We start from the raw sequence: 19655 nt of genomic DNA, 5'->3' as shown, positions 1-19655 counted from the left end.
GATATGTTTCCTTTCACTGTCACCTGAAACCTATGCTTTTTTGGAAAACAGAAGCCAGACCTGCTTTAGAACAGGGTAGTCTCTGTGATGGCTGTTAAATTACTGCATTGTAGCTGAGAATATAGGTTGACAGGATGCGGCCTGGAATGCAGGACTGGGGGAAAATCCTGGCTCATCAGGATCTGTCCCTACTATTGCAGAAAACTGCATCACATAATCCCTTTCATAAGTTTATCGAGCCTCATCTTTAATCTAATTAGGTCGTTTGCTCTCACTATCCTTGTTGGAAAGCAGTTCCAGAGCATCACTCCTCTGATGGTTAGAAACCTTTTTCTAATTCCCAAATCAAATTTATTTATGGTCAATTTATACTTATTTGTCCTTGTGCAACATTGTCCTTTATTTTAAATGCTGTTTCTTCCCTTCTTCATAGTTACATAGTGGGTATGTAGCTTGCAATCCTATCTATTGGATTGAGCTTCATTTCTTTTTGCTAAACAAAGAGGACAAGCTCTTAGTTCTAAAACACAAACTTGGTAATATGTCTCTGGCTCCAGGTTTTGTCTTCCACCTCTTGGAACACAGGTGTGGAGAATAGCACACCCTGTTTATGCTGAGACCTACCAGACTTGTAAATGGCAGTGCTACTCTTTTCCCTGATTTTTGAATATTCTTGGCACAGGCTTTGTTTCTAACTGCTGGAGGCAGGTTTAAAGCAGCACTCTGAGATGAAGACACTGTCATTTTCTTCTTGCACTTCAAGGAAGGGATGTTATCAGATCTTAAATGACCAGTTTGGGATAGCAACACCCCTGGACATGAATTTCAAATTATCATAGCATGTCCTGTCATGTAATGCTGCTGAATGACCACTGACTTGCTACCTTTCCAAGCAGTCTCTGAGCTTGCAAAGACCTATGTGGATCTTGAATACTGACCAAAACCAGAAGAAAGAGTATCGGCAAGTTGTTCTGGCTTGCTCCTCAGTTACAAAGGAACATATAATGCAAATCCATGTGTGAGAGAAAAGCCCCATGTCATGTAAGTCCTTCCTTGTGTGGAATGTGAGCTGCAAGTAAAGCCTTTACAAGTGGAGTTCTTCTGGGGACATAGTTTTATGACTTCTGCAGGAAATGTAGCCAAAGGGGGGGTGGTGGTGGTATGGCTGCAGGCCATTTGCTCAAGAACTGCAAAAGTCTTAGACATGGTAATGCAGAACAGATGAGGGACCTTGTGAATACCTGGCTGTATTCCATGAAGGCAATGACAAGGTAGAGTAACACAATTGTCATCTATAAAGATCAGCCCCCAGTCCAGTGTGTCAGTAGCTTGTCAATGAAGAAGTCTCTTCAGCTAGACAGGCTTGAGCATGAATCACCAAACGTCATGTTATCACACTGCTGTATTACATCATAGTATATGGGTATCAAAGCAATATATTGATGTTGTGTGAGCTATAGATGCTACATTTTGTCCATTTAGCTGTTAAATTTTCTAAGATACTTAAGCCTTGAAACAAACATCTACAAAACATGTCCTCATCATCTCTGAGTATGAAATTTTAATCAGATGTGCTCTTAGTAATTCATCTTTGTAAAGACAGGAGAGAAAAAAAAACAAAGTAGTTCATGAGTGGAGTCTGAGTGGTGTGAAGAAGGGTTGTGTGCATGTTGGTTTGGGAGGAAGAGATGTGCCATTTGGAGATATGTAGTATTGAGGCTGTTCAATAACATCTGGGATAAGAGGTTTCTGCTTTTCACATTTTTGCCCCTTTCTTAAGGTAAGGTACTCTGCCTTCTTAGCTATAGGATAACATTCTACATATACAGATAAACCTAATCTGTTTCAATTAAATCACATGGTGATCATATCACAAGTTTCAATACAGGCAGTGAATTACCTCAATTATACTTGAAAATGTGACTGCATGTATTTATTTTTATGAGGATGCTGATCTGCTAGGATTTGTACAAGTACACAACAAGGTTCAGTGACTGTACTTAGAGTACAGAGAATAGAAAAACAGTTTGTATTCATGTAGTTGACAACTCGTATAAGGCATACATATATTAATGTAGATTTGCTATAGGGGCAATTTAAATTATAATGTTTCCTGAATTCTGATTTGCATTAAAAAAAAAAAAAAAATACCCCCCCCGCCCCCCCCCCCCAAAAAAAGCCCACACCACAAGAAAACCACCACAACTGAAAAATCCTATATTTTCCTTCATAAAAATGAAAGGACCACGCAGAGATTTTTATAACGTTGGTGGGGAGAGGGGAAGAGAAGAAGTATATTGAATCTTTTTTTTTTTTTCTTGGGGTTGGGGGAATGTTACTTAGTATTCCTGTGGATATTCTCTCTATTGTCATGCAGCAGGTATTATCATGAGAAATTTGGTTTATCAGCAGAGGTAAAACTGGAGAAAAAATCCTGTGATAAATTATCTCCATATTAAACAACACTGATTTACTGGAACCAAAATATTTAACAAATGCCTCAACTCAAAGCTTCTGCCGGCTGATCTTCTTGGGTCTTGAAAGGTTCCCTGGCTGTTTGTAAATGGGTTAATAAGATGTTGGGAGCCCTGTGGATCACACTTCTAAAGCTGTAACCTCTTGATCCACCTTTTGGGCTGTTCAGTGAGATCAGATTATAGGTCATCCTGGAAGCATGCATGCTTTCAAGACTGCAGTTTGTTGAACAAGAGTCTACTACTTTTCCTGGAAAACTTTTTCACTAGACATCATTCAAGAAAAAAAAAAAAAATCGACAAAATCCCACAAAACGAACAAAGAAACCTGCTTAAATCTGTTTACAGGGAAAACAACTGAAATGTTAAAAATGCAATAGATGGCTGTGCAAAATGCAAGATTCAGTTTCAGAATTAATTACTGTATACACAGAGATGGCATTTGGCCCAGAAGTCCCTGAGCCACAAGGCTGGAGACTGAGGATTCCTGGAGGAGACATGCACATCCTCTTATACCCCTTTTGGACATCTGCTTCTGGCCATACTTGGAGACATGGCTTTGTATGAGATGGACTTTGTCTGACCTAGTACTGTCATCCTTATGTAATGTTCTAATCCACTCCTTTTGAAGACAACCCTATCTGTTGTTTGGGTTTTTTTAAACTCATTAAACTCTACTCTCCTACTTTCTGACATCAGCAGGGATTCTCCAGTGAGTTTCAGCTTCCCAGAGATGCTCAGCAGCTGGTTCACTATTTTTAGCTTTCCTGATGGGAAAAAATAATAAAGTGAAACCACACCATTAATGTGTGTTTGTTTCCAGGCATCCACTAGCCAGTGATTCATAGACTGATAACAGGGAAAGTTTTGGCAGGTCACTGTATTCAGGAGGTATCCTAGAAAGATTTTTTCATCCATCTTTAAGGAACTGGGCAAAATGGCTTCTACTAGTCTCTTTTGAGGAGACTGCACTACAGTCTGAATACTTTCCCATTGGGAACTGTTTATTGCTAGCGTTGATGGAGACGTGTTTACATTCATTGTTGGTTTAGAGCTTCTCTCATCTATATTAAATCAATGAAGAAAAAATTATAAAGCAAGATGTCATTATAAATGTTTTAAAATAATAGTAGAATTATAATTGCTTTTTACAAATTACTCTAATTTATTTCCCAGAAATTGCTTTTTATGAAATAAAAATACAACACTCAGAAAAACTTGTTGTTTGCTCAGCTCAGTCCAACCCCTTAAAAACTGTAGGCAATTGCCCAGCTGGCCATGGATGGATTGCATTTTAATACAACTTTCTATCCCAGTGAATTGACATTCTGATTTGTTTTCACCAAGGAAGTTTATTGAAACTGGTATCTTTAAAGAATGGGTTTTTTTCTTGGGTTAGATAATGTGTTAAACTGTTGGATAGAATTATAAAAGTTAGACGTAGGAAGTAGGGGGGGGAAATCAAGGTCTTCTGAATGCATTTGCTCTTGGATCAGTATTAACTTTTGTTTATAGTTTTGAGTGACTTGAGTAATAAAAATTCCATGAAGGGCTGATTTGCTCTAATGGGTGGGAGAGACAGTTAGTTATGTTTACTTTTACCTTCTGTAGGGTCATAAACTTCCATCTTCCAACTTGCAATTGTCCTAAATCTCATAAGGATCTGTGGTCGTGATTTTTTTCTAAGGTTGCAAGCATTTCTCACTCCTTATCCCTCACAATGGAATAGGGAAACAAAAAGCTGTCAGATGGAACAACTACATCAATGGTGTTGGAAAATTGCTGAGTTAAAAGTTTGCACTGAAAGGCATTCCTCCATGGCTCCCTGTGTTGATTGAACTCTTCTTTCCTACTTTTCTCTCCCTGTCTTTTCTACTGCCCCATCACCAGCACACACACACACACACACACACACACACACACACACATAAATACCTCTCAACTATTTCTAGGGGATTATACCACTACTGCCTCTGAACATATAGGATCAGGAAAACCTTAGGTTATATGGTAATGAATGATACTTGTGCATGAAAACTTAACTAAAAATTCAATTAAATACAATTTTGACAGATCAGTTAGATGCAAAAACCACCTTGTGTAGGGAGCAAACACTGATATTCCCAATAGTTAGGAAGCATTCCTGATGCTTAGCCTAAATGTTCTGTTGTTGAATTTTATGGTGTTACTCCTAGTTATTATCCTCTGGTATCACCCTGAACAACCTTTTTCCATACTTTGTGTTTACACCTTCAAGGCTTGTAGCTGGTTACCATCTATCCCCCTGAGTGATTATTTACCAAAATTGTACATATTTAGTTTTCTTAATATTCCCTCTTAAGCCAGTCCTTCCTACTCATTAAGAGTTTCTATTATTCATCTTTGTATTGCATCTTTTTTTTTTTTTTCTCCTCTGTGTGTTTCAGAGCTACTTCAGGTGATCACAGCCGACAGGATCACTTTAGATGTGGATTTTCTATTGACACCAAAGAAAGGAGGTGTCTTTGAACTGGAAGTAACATATACACTATTGTATGTGGAATTGTCCACTATCATCAGAAAATGTCTTTTGACATTACTGCCTTCCAGCTTCATATGTCTTGTTAAACATTCCAAAGCTTGCCTCTGTAGCTATTCTTTACCTGTATTTTAAGAGCTGAACACTGCAAGGTGCTAGGCATGGCTAAACCTCCCCAGCAGGGATTCAGGTGACTGGCCAAATCATTAAGGGGTTTAGCACCCTTAATATTGGTTGTGATTTAATCTCCATTCCTCTTTACATGTGAAATCTTCATTGCTGTGCTCTTTAGATTTAAGACATCTTCTACTTTGCTAGATAGCTCTTCCATAAACTGACATTTATCATGCACATTCCTCCTGCAGTCCTCAGTGCTTTGAATCTAATATGAATTCAGTTCTCAAAGCAAAACCTTCTCCTAGGAGCCATTTCAGAAGTTTAACTGAAACAATTGCAATATCTGCAGTGTTCACTAATATTTAAGTTGATCAACAAAAAATAAAGTGATCAAATTCTCTCTCTGGTAGTGATTACTACACACTTTAACTTGTGTTCTCTGTTCATCAGGAAATTGTATTTCCTTCACTTCATTCAGACAAGGGCCCTTTTAAACCCAGTGCATTGAAGCTTTGTAAATAACACAGATCTAGTAATTAATTTCACTGTTGCTTTTTTCACTTCAAAGGTTACATCGTTATACCTTTTGTGAGAATTGGAAGGTTTAGGTGTAAATTCACATAATACTGTTTTGTAACTTCTTACCCAGCAACTCAGTCCACAATAGTGGACAGGAAAGTGCACCTGGATGCAAATGTCAGTAGTGTTTCCTGTTTGCTTTCTTTGAGAGAATCTACTTGGGACATAAAGTATTTGTGAGTATATGCTGGAATTTGTCTATGTTTAAAAAAAAGCAGTCTGCTAGTGTTCACAGTTCTGGGTAGTTTTGTGAGGTTTTGGTTCAAGGCTTTGGACACTCAGTTAAACCTTCTTCAAGCCTTTGTATGACTTCTTTTGTTCTTAAACAATTTATTCCTGAACCAGTCTCTTAAAGCAAGCTTGTACAATGCAACAATAGCTCAACTTAAAGCATTTTACCAGGGAAGCAGTGGAGGCCCTTGTTCTCAGGACCTATCTCTTTTCCTTAGCGTTGCAAAAGATAGGACCCTTGAGAAGCCTTTGCTGTCTTTCTCCTGCCATACTTCCAGAGCACCTCATTTCACCTTGGTTTTTCTCTTAAGTGCACATGTTCCTTACCCCTAAGTAGGTGTAAATCTGTTGATTAAGGAGATTGCTTCATCTTTTACTGCTTGCATAAGAACATGATCTTACTTCATGCTCTTCTAGTGCTTATAGTTAATGAACGAGTCAAATTGAAAAAGAAGGGTAAGGAGAAAGAAAGAGGAGATGAGACAATATGTGTTTGCTCCTAACATCACTTGGAGGATACAAGAAACTACCCAAAGTCAAGACATGGAAAACAGCATCTGATTATGGGATCCTGGATGTTACTTTTTTCTGACAGATGAAACTTTTCTCCAAAAATCTCACGAAATCAGCTGGCTAATACTGTGACTCTTACAGGTTTCTGGAGACTTCTAGTCAGTCTTTGGAAGATTATCTTGCAGGAACAGCTCCTGCTTAAAGATTTTCACTTCTATGTCATCTGGAATCAGGAGATATCTTCTTTGTGGGTTTCAATCTGATTTGCAATATAAAAATCCTAAAGTATCTTCAAATGCACTTACCTGAATTGAAACTTCACAAAAACCTGTGGAACTTATCAAAGAGATTCTAATGTTGCCCCATTTACAGTTCTTGCATAGGAGGTGAGGAGAAAAACTTGATCGTAAGCAACAGAAAGGTATTGAGGTTGATTTTGAAAGTTGTCTTAAAGGTTCCACTCTCCAATTCAAGGCGTTCAGATTCAAAACCGTGGGCTGGTAAATTTTGTAAGAACAACAGCTCTAGAAAGATAATTACATCAATCTGTTTCTGAATGAGCTAAAAGCTGTCCAGTAATAGATCTTTCCTGCAGTTGTTTTAGTGCCTTTTGTTTTGACCCTTGAGCTGGAAATGTCAGAAGTCTATATTGACACAGGTTCTGTCACAGAGAAGACAGAATATGAGGCTGTTTGGAGTACATACAAGTTTGTATTTAGAACAGATGACTTGCATGTTCCTGAGACAAAAGTGTAAATAACTGATCATTTGGTGGTGCTATCAACAGCATGTTCACTGCATGGTCTTGACACCTCTTTAAGGGTGAAAATACCAACTTTTTTATGTCTTTAAGTACAAACGTTTTCTGCACACAGTGTTTATGATGTTTTCCAAGAAATTTTTGTTCTTCACTGTGGCGAAAAGTAATGAGTAGTAAAAAAAAAAACAAAACAAAACCAAACAAACAAAAAGCAAAACAACCCTATGTGGATGAAGGAAAAAAATGACAAGCAGTAAAAGGTGAAGTAACCTGTTACAACGCTAAGGAATAGAGATAGGTGAAAGATGATGTGGCAGAACAGTCTAATCTGTTTAGGGATGGCTTTGTCTTAGTTTTATTTTGTGAAGACTCAAGGCATTCAAAGTGAATGTTGTTTAGCAGTAGCATAACCTCTGAAGACTAGTTGAGAATTTATGCAGTCTCCCCAAAAGAAATGGAACCAAAAATCAAAATAAAATGAAGAAGAGGGGATAAAGTTTCAGAAGCAGCCAAGTGTTTTAGAAAATCCACTGAGTTATTCATATGCTGCTAACAATAGAAAGAACTTGAAAGGCAGGACCCAGAACAGCAGGTACAGACTCCAATTAATGCATGTACTCTAAGGAGGTTTAACCCATAGCTGTCTGAATGCAAGGGGAAGTGTTTCAATAGCAGGATTGTTTCTAGCTATATTTCTGACTTTCACAAGTGGATCACAAGGCAAAGAAAAGCTCCAACTTTTTATATTTAATTTGTTTATCGCCACAGTGGGAAAAAGAAGTCCTGAAAGTTCCATGAGTTTATTTATTTTTTTTTCCCCTGAGACTACAAAATACATGGATAACACAAATACGTTGGATTTTTCTTTGCCATAATAGATGGGTTGAAGTGAGCCAAGCCTAGAGCTAACCGGATTTTAACTTGATGTTTTCTTACAGAGTGGAAGCTGGAATCTACTTATTCTCACTTGGTGCTGCCTACAGTAGGGTCATGACTTTCAGCAGTTAGTGAGTTCTGAAATAGTGGGAACACTGTTGCTTGGTCTGGAAAACCACTTGATCATGAGTTTCAATTTAAAGTCAGCCTTTTTATGCTTTAAAATCAAAAGCATGTACGAGTTTTGTGATAGATAGGGCCTGAGGGCATGTGTCTCCCCTTACAACATGGAGTCCACAGTTAGTGGGTAACAAATGAGAATCTGGACTGAGGCTGGTCTGTTTAAAAATAAGTTTTTTACTGTAATTCAAAACACTGAATATTTGCAGGCTGTACTAGGCACACCAGCACTCTCTTTGGCAGACAACCACCTTAAGCACTAATCCACTTTATTTCTCCGGTTGGGAGTCTATTCACTAATGGTTTGCTGTGTGTATGGAAATCAGACATCTGTTCTGGGAAGCAAAATGTTCTAGATGGCTAGACTGGCAGAAACTTGAGCTGTGAATCTTGGGTTGATGGGCTCAGACGATCAAAAGTATCTCAGAAATTTTCAGGGTGAAATTTAAAGCTAAAATGTTGGCAACTATGGGAAAACAGGACCTGGTATATGCTATGTCAAATCAATGCTTCATTCTGTATCTTGAGTACACCAGTTGGCAAAAAGATGGTTCAAAGAAACTTGCAAGGAACTTTCAGGACCCCAGGGGAAACTCACACTTGTGTGGCTAGGAGCCAGAAACTGTTCCCTTATCCTGGGGAAGAAAGTTTAAGAAATGAGCAGCTTTCCAGTTCTGCAGTGGGATGGAAGCAAGGTAGCTGTAGAGTTACTTAAAAACAAAGCTCCTCAGGGGTCTGCCAGTGGCAATGCACTCTGCTCTGATACATAGAATCCCTGAATTCAAGATCCTGTTTGCCTGATTCAGATGAGAGTCTGGACTAGTGGCTGTTCTGGAGTAAGCTTCTCTTGTTACAGGCTTTGGTTAGAAATTTTATCATGTGGCTGAGAAACACTTCTTGGTGAAATATTTCACTGAAACTTCCTATGAGAAATTTTGGCTTTTTAAAGCTGGTGTTTTCATTAAAAGCCTATATGCTATCAAAAATCAAGATGAAATGGTTGCCTGTGTTTTATTGAAATGTTTATATATGCTGTTACTGCTGTCTGGCTGAGCACTGCTAAATGTAATTAAGCATCGCCCAGTCTGAGAAAGGATGCTGGTTTGGATTGTGCATATCCATGTCTCATTTTAAAATATCATAAATACATTTTAAGTGAGCAAATATTCTGTAAAGACAGAATCTGCATTTCCAGATTTGGACTGATTTTTTTTTGTTTGTTTGTTGTTTTTTGATTTTTAATATTGATTCATGGGTTTATGAATGTGCTTTGTGCAGACTTTTACATGCAGACCCCATCAAGTTATCTGTAGTCGGAAAATGACAGCATCATAATAGTTAACAGAAAATAACATAAGAGGAAAAAGAAAATTAGCATTCCACACAGCAGGGCATTTCGGATGTTAATCTGCCTTGCAATATAATTGACAGGGAAGCTGATATCTGGGAAGATTTTTATTCCTATCTTTTTCTGTAAACTGTTAGTGTTCAGTAGTTTTGCAGCAGGGGAGATGAAGAAAAAGAAAGTTCTTTCCAAGTGAATGTTCTTTAGCAGCAAAGATGGTAACTTTAGTCAGAAGGTAGTTAATCACTGAGAGAGAAAACAGAGATGAAGAAATTGGATAAAACATTTCCAGCTCCAAAAGTCTTTATTGATTATGTCCCCCTCAAGAAAAATCAGTTCAATCTCTGAAACCCTCAAGTGATTAAACCTTGGGCAGTCCACTGTGGACAGAGCAAATGAAAATTGTTTCAAAACCAGACATGTAAACCTAGGATAGTCAAAGCAAGAAAAGATTTATTTTTCACTTTGAAATGCTAGCTGGGAGATGTAATCTGAGATGTTGATTTTAAGGCAAGAGTTTTCTTAAGTGCCGCAATCTTTCTCTGCGTAAAAGATCCCTGAATCTTGAAGCAAATTACAATTTTATTTTCAGACAAACAGCTCTCTTAAACAAAAAACCTAGTGCCTGGAAGATGTGGGAGAGATCTCTGGTCCATCATAGATAACTTGTACACTTGGGTCTAAATGCTTTGAGGGTAATTAGGGCACGGACAGACTGAAGCATCACCAAATGAAATACTCAGGCTTGTGACCAATTTAGAGTTCCTGTTTTCAGACATGCAAGGGATTTATTTATTTTTTTTTTCTTAGAACAATTCCTCTACAAGATTGTAGCTATTCTTAAGTTGGAGCATGACTGTTTTAGCATGTAGTCTAAAGTATGCAATATTATTGCTCTCTTTCATTTTCTTGCTGTATACAGCATGAAGGTCTGGGATAGTTGTGCTTGAATTGCAGTTTGCTTTCTAGAACTCTGTAACATTGTGCTGGAGTAAAGTCCCTATCTCCTCTGCCTTGGGGTTTTGGGAAGTTAGGTGGTATAGATGAAAAGGTTCTACTGTAGTAGACGCTATGAATTGATTTCTTGGTTCTTTCTCGTGTAACTTTTAACAGAAGTTCACTAGTTCATGTGTTATACATGAAGTCTAACATGAAACATTATAGGTAGCCCAATTTAGGAAACCTCACTGTTAAAGATGATGCATGTTATTCTAACTAGAAGTGTGCCATTCATTGACTCAAACAAAGGCAAAAAAAACCAACCAAAACAAACCAAATCAAAGGAAAAGAACCCAAAAGCCTTGGCTTTTAGTCAAAAACTGGCTTAAGACCACTTAGGCTAGACTTCTCAAAGCCTAGGATTATCCTAACTCTTTTGGGTTATCACCAATTGAGCAGAGTTCGGTGTCTGAGCCATGGATTCTTCCCAGAGAAGCAATAGATTATGGGTCAAATCATGAACCTAATTTTATGTTGGTGTAATTGCATAGTTCTGTTGAGTTACATGCGACCTCTCCGCTTGACTGGATTTACACCCCTGATCTCAGAATCTGCTTTAACCTTTGGGTTTCATCCAAGAGTCTTAAAGCACCTAAGAAACTTTTTCATTTTCCCTTATAATGCCAAAGAATAAACGGGCCTACAAAGATGAAGGGCCCCTTCCCCAAAGCCTTTTGCAGTCTGTAAGTATATTTTCATTAGATTTATACCAGATCTTTAATGGCCTTGTTTGGGCAGACAGCAAATACCTGGAAATGGTCATGGTTATTGTCTAGCTCTTAGACAGTGCATCTAGAACTAGATGTATGGAAAAGCTAAAGGCGTGCTTTATGTTAGGTTATCTAGTTCTAGTAAAATCAGAAGATGTCACCGAAGAATATCACAGCACTAAAGGGTCATAACTCGTTAAGTGCTTGTTCTTTGATCTAAACAATGGGCAAAAAAGAGAACCTGTGCCAGGATACCTGTGGCTGTCTGCCAGAAAAAAAAAAAAAAAAAAGAAAGGGGAAAAAAATCTCTTAATTACAGTTAATAATAGATCTCCAGTATGCATCATATTCATTTCCCACCAAATATAACAAGCATTAATTAAGATACAGATAATGTATATACTTAAGGTAACTGGGAGGTTAGAGGTGGAGGTGGAAGCTGATGTGAAGATGTAAACTGGAGGCAAAGCCTGCAGCTGAGATGGATGCAGTTCCCTACATGAGGCTTCATGCTCCTTTTGATGCAGCCCAGGATATGTTAAATCCATATGTCTCCAGTTCAGAGACAAGGATGTTGTTCAGGACAGTGTCAAATGCTTTGCACAAGTCCAGGTAGATGACATCGTCCACTCATCCCTTACCCACCAGTGCTGTAACCTTGCCTTAAAAGAACACCAAATTTGTCAGTCATGATTTGCCCTTTGTAAAGCCATGTTTGCTATCATCAATCACCTCCTTGTTGTCCATGTACCTTAACATAGTTTCCAGGAAGATCTGCTCTATGATCTTGCCAGGCATCAGCATGAGATTTATTGGCCTGCAGTTCCATGGGTCTTCTTTCCCTTTTTAAAAGTTGGGATTTGGTTTCCCTTTTTCTGGTCAGTGGAAACTTCTCTGAACTGCCAGGACTTTTAAAATAGGACAGATAGTAGCTTAGCTGCTTCATCTGCTATTTTCCTCAAGACCTGTGGATACACCTCATCATGTCCTATGGACTTCTGCACCTCCATGATCCTCAGATGATTTTGAAACTGATCTTCTACAGCAGGTGGAACTTCATTCTCTGAGTTTCTGTTTTGCCTTCTGCAACTTGAGCTGACTCTTGGTTTCCAGAATTACTCTGTTCAGGTCAGAATATGTCCAGTGACTGCTTTGCCTCCCAGACTTAGGCAAAAAATCTTTAAGAAACTTTCTGTGGGGTTGAAGTTGTCATAAGCAAGATCATTATCCTTCTATATTCTGTGCAATTACTATTTATGTTATTGAATTCCTTTGAGATAAAATTAAAATATAGGTTTTGTTTTTTTTTTTAGGTTTTTTGGTTTGGTTTTTTTTTTGTTTTCATCTCAAGCTCTTGTTTTTGTTTCCCCCTTCTCTTTAACAACCTTGTTTCCCAGGAGACCACTTGATATGTCCTCATGTTTCTAAGAGACTGCAGTTCAATAGGTTGAGAGTTAATTGCCATCTGGGAGTTTCCAGATGTTTATATGCTAGCCCAATGAGCTGTCCACTGATAGCAAATGAACAGCTGGAAAGACACAATCTAAACAAAGCATCTTTTAATTGATTGACACATGTCTGGAAAACTTGGCATGTTTGTGAGAAATGGAATTGAAATTAGTAGCAGCTATGAGCAAATCCTTTATCATCAATAATTAGTCAATTAGATATTTTTGTTCAAATTCAGTTATAATTCTCAAGGACTGCACTCACTCAGTCATTTCCCATACAAGTAGATGACAGAAATAATGCATCACCTTCACTTAATCTTTCCTTAAAAGGTGTGTTCAGAAATATTCATTATACTGTTAAACTTAGGTTTTTCAATGGGGCTGGATGGTGCAAATGATTTGTAATGGAGTATGAAGCCTTTCACCCAGAAGTCAGATTCACATCCAGCCCAAAAAGCTAATGGCAAGTGGGCTGTTGAGCTACTTGAGAGCTTACTATCAAAATATTTTGTTTTGGTTTTGTGGTCTTTTTTGTTGTTTTTTTTTGTTGTTTTTTTTTTTCCTGTGAAATATGTGGTTCTGTACACCAGCAAAAATTTCAGTGGGGAAAACTGATTTTTTCTGAAATTGTTTTGCAATTGAGTAATCAAAATAAAAAAGAAAAAAACAAAACAAAAGCAAAATACACCCCCCCCAAAAAAAAAACCAACATAAAAAAGCCAAAGAACCACCCCAACTTTTTTTCCCCACTTTGATTTCCTTTTTTTTTTTTTCTCTCTGTGTAATCCAGTATAGGTGATTTCTACCCATTATTTCAAGACTTGGTTGTTTAGTCCTGTAGAGTTAACCTGAGTGTTCAGTGCTCTGTTGTTTAAATAGCTGTCTCCAGGAAGGAGAAATCCGTTGTAGGGGTCATATGAGTGCCCATTGTAGCTTAGAAAAATTAGCAACTGAAAAAGGTACTACAGTTGTCATTTCATTAAGCATCACAATTCAAAGGACAGGGCAGGTATTTTGGTATTTCAGGAAGGGGGGAGAAGTCTTATTGCTTTTTGTTCTAATGCACAGGAAGCTGAAATATGGACATTCTTGACGGATGGAATAACGTATTATTTTACTGCAAGCCACATGCTAATGTTTTTGAAAAATAGCACTGTGACTGTTGTAAAGACAAAAAACCCTACCATGAACTGGCCTTTTCAAGTTCAGGTTTGAGGCCATTATGCACATTAATCTAATTTAATCCAGCTAGCCACTGCAGGGATGGAACTTCTTAATGTCTCTAAGCAATCAGGATTTATTTAAAGTAAATAACTAATTTCTTTTTCCAAACAAATTACTTTTTTTGGCCAAGGAGAGTGGGACAATGTGATTCATCTGCTTGGTATATGAATGGCAATAGAAAGAAAGAAATCTTCACAAGACATTTTTTGTATCTGAAAACCTGTTTCTTTCTTGGACCGTATAAGAGACTAGATTTCTTCTTTTACATTTTAAAGTCTTTCTGTCCTTAACACCTTGTTTGGGAAGCCAGTGATGTTAGGAGGCGTTCTACTAAGCACTGTTTCTGTGAGTTTGGTACTTCTACCACTTTCACAAATATGTTTGGAAAGCACTTAACAAGGAAATCTCCCTGATGAGTGCTTGCCTGCACAAACACTTTATGGGCATCTTGGAAGGAAACTTTGCTCCCTCAGAGAGGAGTAGTCTGTCTACTCAGTCTGAATTACAGTTGTGGTATGGTAGGAGTTGCAGGACATTGTTACCCTGAACTGTTGTCATGACCATCACAATGAGGAGAAAAATATAGCTATCATTATGGGAGCTTTACACTGCATAGTTTATCTCTATAACAGTGTACTATGATGAGCCTAATTAGACTGTATCAGCTGCTCCATGTCTGCTACTAAAGGGAGAGTTTCTTATTGTGTCTAGTCAACAGAGAGCTCTCAGCCTGTGATTTAGCACTGAAATTAAATTTAAGCATAGTTTCCCATTTGACTATCAAACTATGGGTGACTTTTAAGGATCCTTTTCAATCCATTACTTCTAAGAGCTATAAACTCTCTGCTAGTTTCTTCCTCTTTTCTTGAAGATGCAGACTAACCAAAACCTCATCTATTTAGAGGGGAACAAATCTAAATAATTCCAATTAGAGTATGCAAAATTTTGCTGTTGCTCAGTCACTTTCCTTGACTGTCATCTTCTGCTTCTGAGTCTCAATTGCTGAGAGGTAATATATGTGATTGGTTTGAATAAATTGAAAGTAATAAGACCTTCAGAAAGCAATATAGGGTAAGAAATAGGGCAAAACCCAGGAGTTTTTTTCCATGCCAGATTGGAAGTCATCCATCTTGTGGCTTCATTGTGAGAGGAGTAGGCGTAGGGAGACTTCCACAAGATAATCTTTAAGAAAAAAAAAATAAAATATACATTTATAGGAAAAAAAGGATCTCATTAGTCTCTTGTGCATGCTAATCTATTAAAAACATTGTAAAAAAGAAAACAATATTGTCTAAGGAACCAGCTTGGATAAAACTGTGAACATTGAATCATAGTGGTGATCAGAGCTGAAAAAGTTCATACTCCATTGTTTACTCGCCTGTTGAATATATTTTATATTCATGGGGAAAAGGTGAGTGAGTCAAGATAAGGTTATGGGACACATTTGTTTCTTTGGCAGTCTCTCTGTACTTGTGCTACTCTTGGAAGATGCCCACAGTTTGACGGACATACTGCCTGAACCTTGAAAGATGTGATACCTCCATCTCAAGGAGCTGGCGAGGTTGCAGCATTCTGTAGTAGCTTCAGAGAAAATGTCTTCTGCATAACAAGCACTTCTTTTGCTGCAGGAACTGGCAGGTTTTCAGTATACTGCAGTAAGAAGGAATTATCTGATCATATCAGACACACACACAATTGCTATAACACATTTCAGCATTGACCAGCTTTACCAGAAGGCAAGCATGGAGGTGGAAAGAAAAGGCAGAGCAGGGTTTTTTGCTCTGCCTTACTATGACAAGGCTTTAGCCTTTTAGCTGGCAAGACAATTTTTGGAAAGAATCAAATACATGATCTGTTGGAGCTCCTCTGAAGTTCTAATGATCTGCAAAGCATCATGGATGTTTTGGATGGATTGATTGGGTTTTGCTGTGTTTATATTTTTTGTGTGTCTGGAAGCCCATGAGACCTTGCATCAGCTACTGTGGCATGGTGGCCTTGTGGTGTAATACAAACAGGGATACTACTTGTGTGTGCAAGTCAGGTCAAACAATAGGTATAGTCCACTGCAGTAGGGAATCCCAAGTCCTTATATGCCTTTTACTTGAAGTATTTGATACAAAAGAAGAGCACGAGACCTTTACCATGATATGACAGTAAAAGGCCTGTTCCCAGTACTGTTGCTGGAGAAAGATAGGAATAACATGCCCCACCTTGTTGCCATGTGGGGTCTTTGAGATCTCCAATCCTGTACAGCTCTCTGACACTTCAGCAAATATTCAGACAGAAATAAGCACATGGAGCCAAGGTGTTGGTCTACTTTTCATCAATGATGATAACTTCACTTCTTGACTCTTCACTATTAACCTACTAAGAAGATATTTTTATGATCGATTTACTGGGAATGAGATGATGACAGAAAAGTGGTTTGTTTTGTGTTTCAATTTTAAACAGATCCTCTCTGAAGCACTGCTCTTACCAAGGATTTCCTTTTTGTTTACAGGCTGTGCCTTCCTAACGTACTGCGAAAGGGAGTCTGCTCTAAAGGCCCAGAGTGCCCTGCATGAACAGAAGACTCTGCCAGGGGTGAGTCCAGATTGATAAATTTTGTTTGTTCCTTTTTTTTTGTTTTGTTTGTTTGTTTGTTTTTTCTAAATAAATAAAATGGATCACATATGGAGTTCTCTTCTTGAGTTTGAAGGCATAATGTCTCCAATTGCTTGGATGATTCATTATTTGCATTGTGCTAATAAAATAAAGATACCACCAAACTACCCAAAGAGTTTCCATGCAAAAACAAAATGCTTTTTGCTCCTGATCAAGAGTCAGGAAAACAGTAAGTAACTGGTTGTGATCTGGATTCATCCTTACTTATCTGAGGAATGTCTTTTTTAGGATTCTGACCACTAAAATGAAATATTAGAAGTGCTCACCAGGTGCTACCTCTGATTATTTTTCTTGTCTGAAGTAAGGTGTGGCAGCAAGAAAGCAAGAAACAATCTCTAACATTATTGAGTTATCACAGAATGAAAACATATTCCTGATGACAAAGTGGTTTGACTCAGTTACTTTAGTATTCAAGCAGCTGTAGTAGATTGGAAAGGCGGTGAGACAAGGAGAAAAGAGAGAGAGGAGAGACGAACACAAGATAATGAGGAAAATTATTCACATGAGCAAGATCTAAGGTTCAGACAACACAAGCAGAACTAAAAATAGAATCAGTATTTTGTGGGGAAGACCTGCCGTGCTGGGATGGGTTTCCAGTTTAGCAGTAACCTGGAGGAGGGGAGATAAAGACTTTAGATTCAGCCAGGGTACATGGGTTAGAAACAGCTGAGTGCAGTACTTGTGTGGCTAGAAAAGCACTGGTTCTACACTAACACAGAAGTCAGTGATCAAGAACCAAATAACCAATGGGCTCCTAAGGGTTTTATGATGCATCTAAACCAGGAGGAAATTGTTCCACAAGTCTGCCTTTATTAGTGTTGATTGACTCAGTTCTGTGATCCCATAACCTACCTTTCCACTAAATATAAGATATATCAGTAGCTCTGTGTTGCTGGAGAAAGTGTTGATTCTGCTGTGCTTGTTTTCATCATCTTGGGTCTATTTACCTATCTCTATGCCACCTTGCCAGTATGGAGATGCCCACACACTTGCTCATCTACATCTATCTCTGCTTTAAAGGCCATACCTTATGTAAATATATACATACTTCATTCCCTAAAAATACATTTCTGTCAGCTGACAACTCCTTCTGAATCTTTTTTTTTTTTCTAGAAACTCGTTAGCTGCAGATTGAAAGTGACTTGATTCTTGTTCGTGTTTAGTTTTTTTTTTTTTTCTTCTCCCTCCCCCCAAGTAGAGGATGTTTTCCTTTTACTCCTCTTTCCTCTGAATGATAGAATTGGATGTACAAGAATTAAAATATGTTGAGTAAGGATGTTTCAGATAACATTTTACCTGAAATTTTCTGAAATCTGCTTCGAATTAAATATGTCCTTGTCAAAACTAGATATATGTTTGTGATGAACAGGATGTTCTTTATTCAAGAGATATTAACAGAAATTTCAATTGTTTTCACTGAGACTGTTTACTACCCTCACTAGGAGCCAGACCGCTCGCTTACATATGCAGCTCATATCTTCTGTTTGAGGTTAAAATCTCATCCTGAAGTTGTATGATGGGAGTATCTTCAAGAAGAGAGTGGGTCAGTGAGACTGAGGACTCAGAGTTTTGGAGGGAGGGCAAATTATGATTTAGGATTTCTTTTCAATTCTTTAATTACTTCTTTTTATGTCCAAAGTTCTGAATCTTAGTCTGCATTTTTAAATCTAGAAATTCTTGACGTCAAAACTGTTGTCTTGGACAGTGGCTAAATCCAAGCACCTCTTCTGTTAGGATCAAGATTTCCTTCAGGCATTATACTGACTGATTCTAGACTACAGGCAAAACATTTCTTCTTTGGTTTATGTAATTTCCATCACATTGAGCTCATAGCGACCATGATAACTTCAAAAGGCTTTTTTGTTTTGTTTAACACTTTGAGGTAACTTATCAGGATCTGATTGAATTGGGGATGGTGAATCCTCTGTCTAAAATAGCAACCAGGATTTTTAGTGTTCTGAGCACTGACTTCTCCCATCCTTTTTATTTCCAGTTTTATTTGTCTCAGGATAAAGGTTTACTTTCCACCAGCAATCCAGCTCTGCATAGAGCTTTCTGCCAAGTTTCTGAACTCATCTTCTGAATGATGTCACTGTAGTTTATTTAAGGAAACCAGTCTTGTCTCTTGATAAACTACCATGCCTGGATACTGTTTTATGGTTTCTATGTGCGTAGCAGAGAATTATTTATGACTTACCTGACTCTTCTTGATAACATGCACCAACAATATCAAGCATAGTTCATCACCATAAAATAAAAAGCACTCTTAAGGTCAGGGGTCTAAGTCCTCATTCACATGAGTTCACAAATGACACATATATAACACCTTGTCTTGACCCTCTACTGACTGTGACACAAACAGCACTACTGAGGAGGTATCAGAAATAATTAACAAGCCTGGTATAAGAAAAAACAAAGTAGTACTACCTTGAGCCTTTGAATCAAGACACCTTCCCATCCCCCAGTAACTTTGTATTTGTCTGCTCTTGCAATATTGCTGTTTGTGTTCTTTGTATTATAAAACACAGAATTGAATCATTTTTAATAATATGCACATGAATACTAATGTATGGAAATGGTGAGGCATGAGGAGCTTGTGTCCAGATTCAGATGTCTTGCCTCTTAGCTATGTATCACTTTGTTTTTAGTGGAGTGGCTACATACACATATTTTACAGTAATTACTTTCTGGATGTGCTTTGTAAGATGACAGAAATATGTTTCACATATTTCTATGTTATATGTGGGACATAAAGTCATCTTGTGGAATAATCAAAAGACTTCCAAGTAGGTATGTGTTGATTAATAAAGTCTTTACAGCACTTTGGTTTTGGGCGGGAAGTAATAATGATAGATGTTTCGAAGCAAATAGAATGGAATGTAAACCATAAAATTATTAGTTGAATCCTCTTAATCTAAATTAATTAGGCTGGTTTGGACAGTTCAAAATTGTCTTGCCTAAAACAGAATGCTAACATAGCAGGGTGTGTATTTATGAGTAAAGAGCACTTTGTG

At 37.8% G+C, this 19655-nt stretch overlaps 1 protein-coding gene across 21 annotated transcripts in view; it reads left to right on the top strand.

Annotated features, from left to right (window-relative positions):
* CELF4 (CUGBP Elav-like family member 4) overlaps nucleotides 1-19655 on the top strand; it is a 749745-nt gene that overhangs the window by 76540 nt on the left and 653550 nt on the right. For all 21 annotated transcript variants that reach the window (XR_009963147.1, XM_062610323.1, XM_062610325.1 and 18 more), the window contains exon 2: nucleotides 16478-16560. Coding sequence is in view for 20 of the 21 variants with exons in the window: in XM_062610323.1 (XP_062466307.1) it covers nucleotides 16478-16560 (83 nt within the window). In the remaining variant the exon portion in view is untranslated. The remainder of the gene's footprint in view (nucleotides 1-16477; nucleotides 16561-19655) is intronic.

This window comes from Pezoporus occidentalis, unplaced genomic scaffold (assembly GCF_034315485.1).
Source record: "Pezoporus occidentalis ecotype Australia unplaced genomic scaffold, CSIRO_AGI_Poc_V1 ctg146, whole genome shotgun sequence".
In the NCBI taxonomy this organism is placed as follows: Eukaryota; Metazoa; Chordata; class Aves; order Psittaciformes; family Psittacidae; genus Pezoporus; species Pezoporus occidentalis.
The sequence above is the reverse complement of the archived record's forward strand: the minus strand, read 5'-3'. Positions and strand labels throughout refer to the sequence as shown.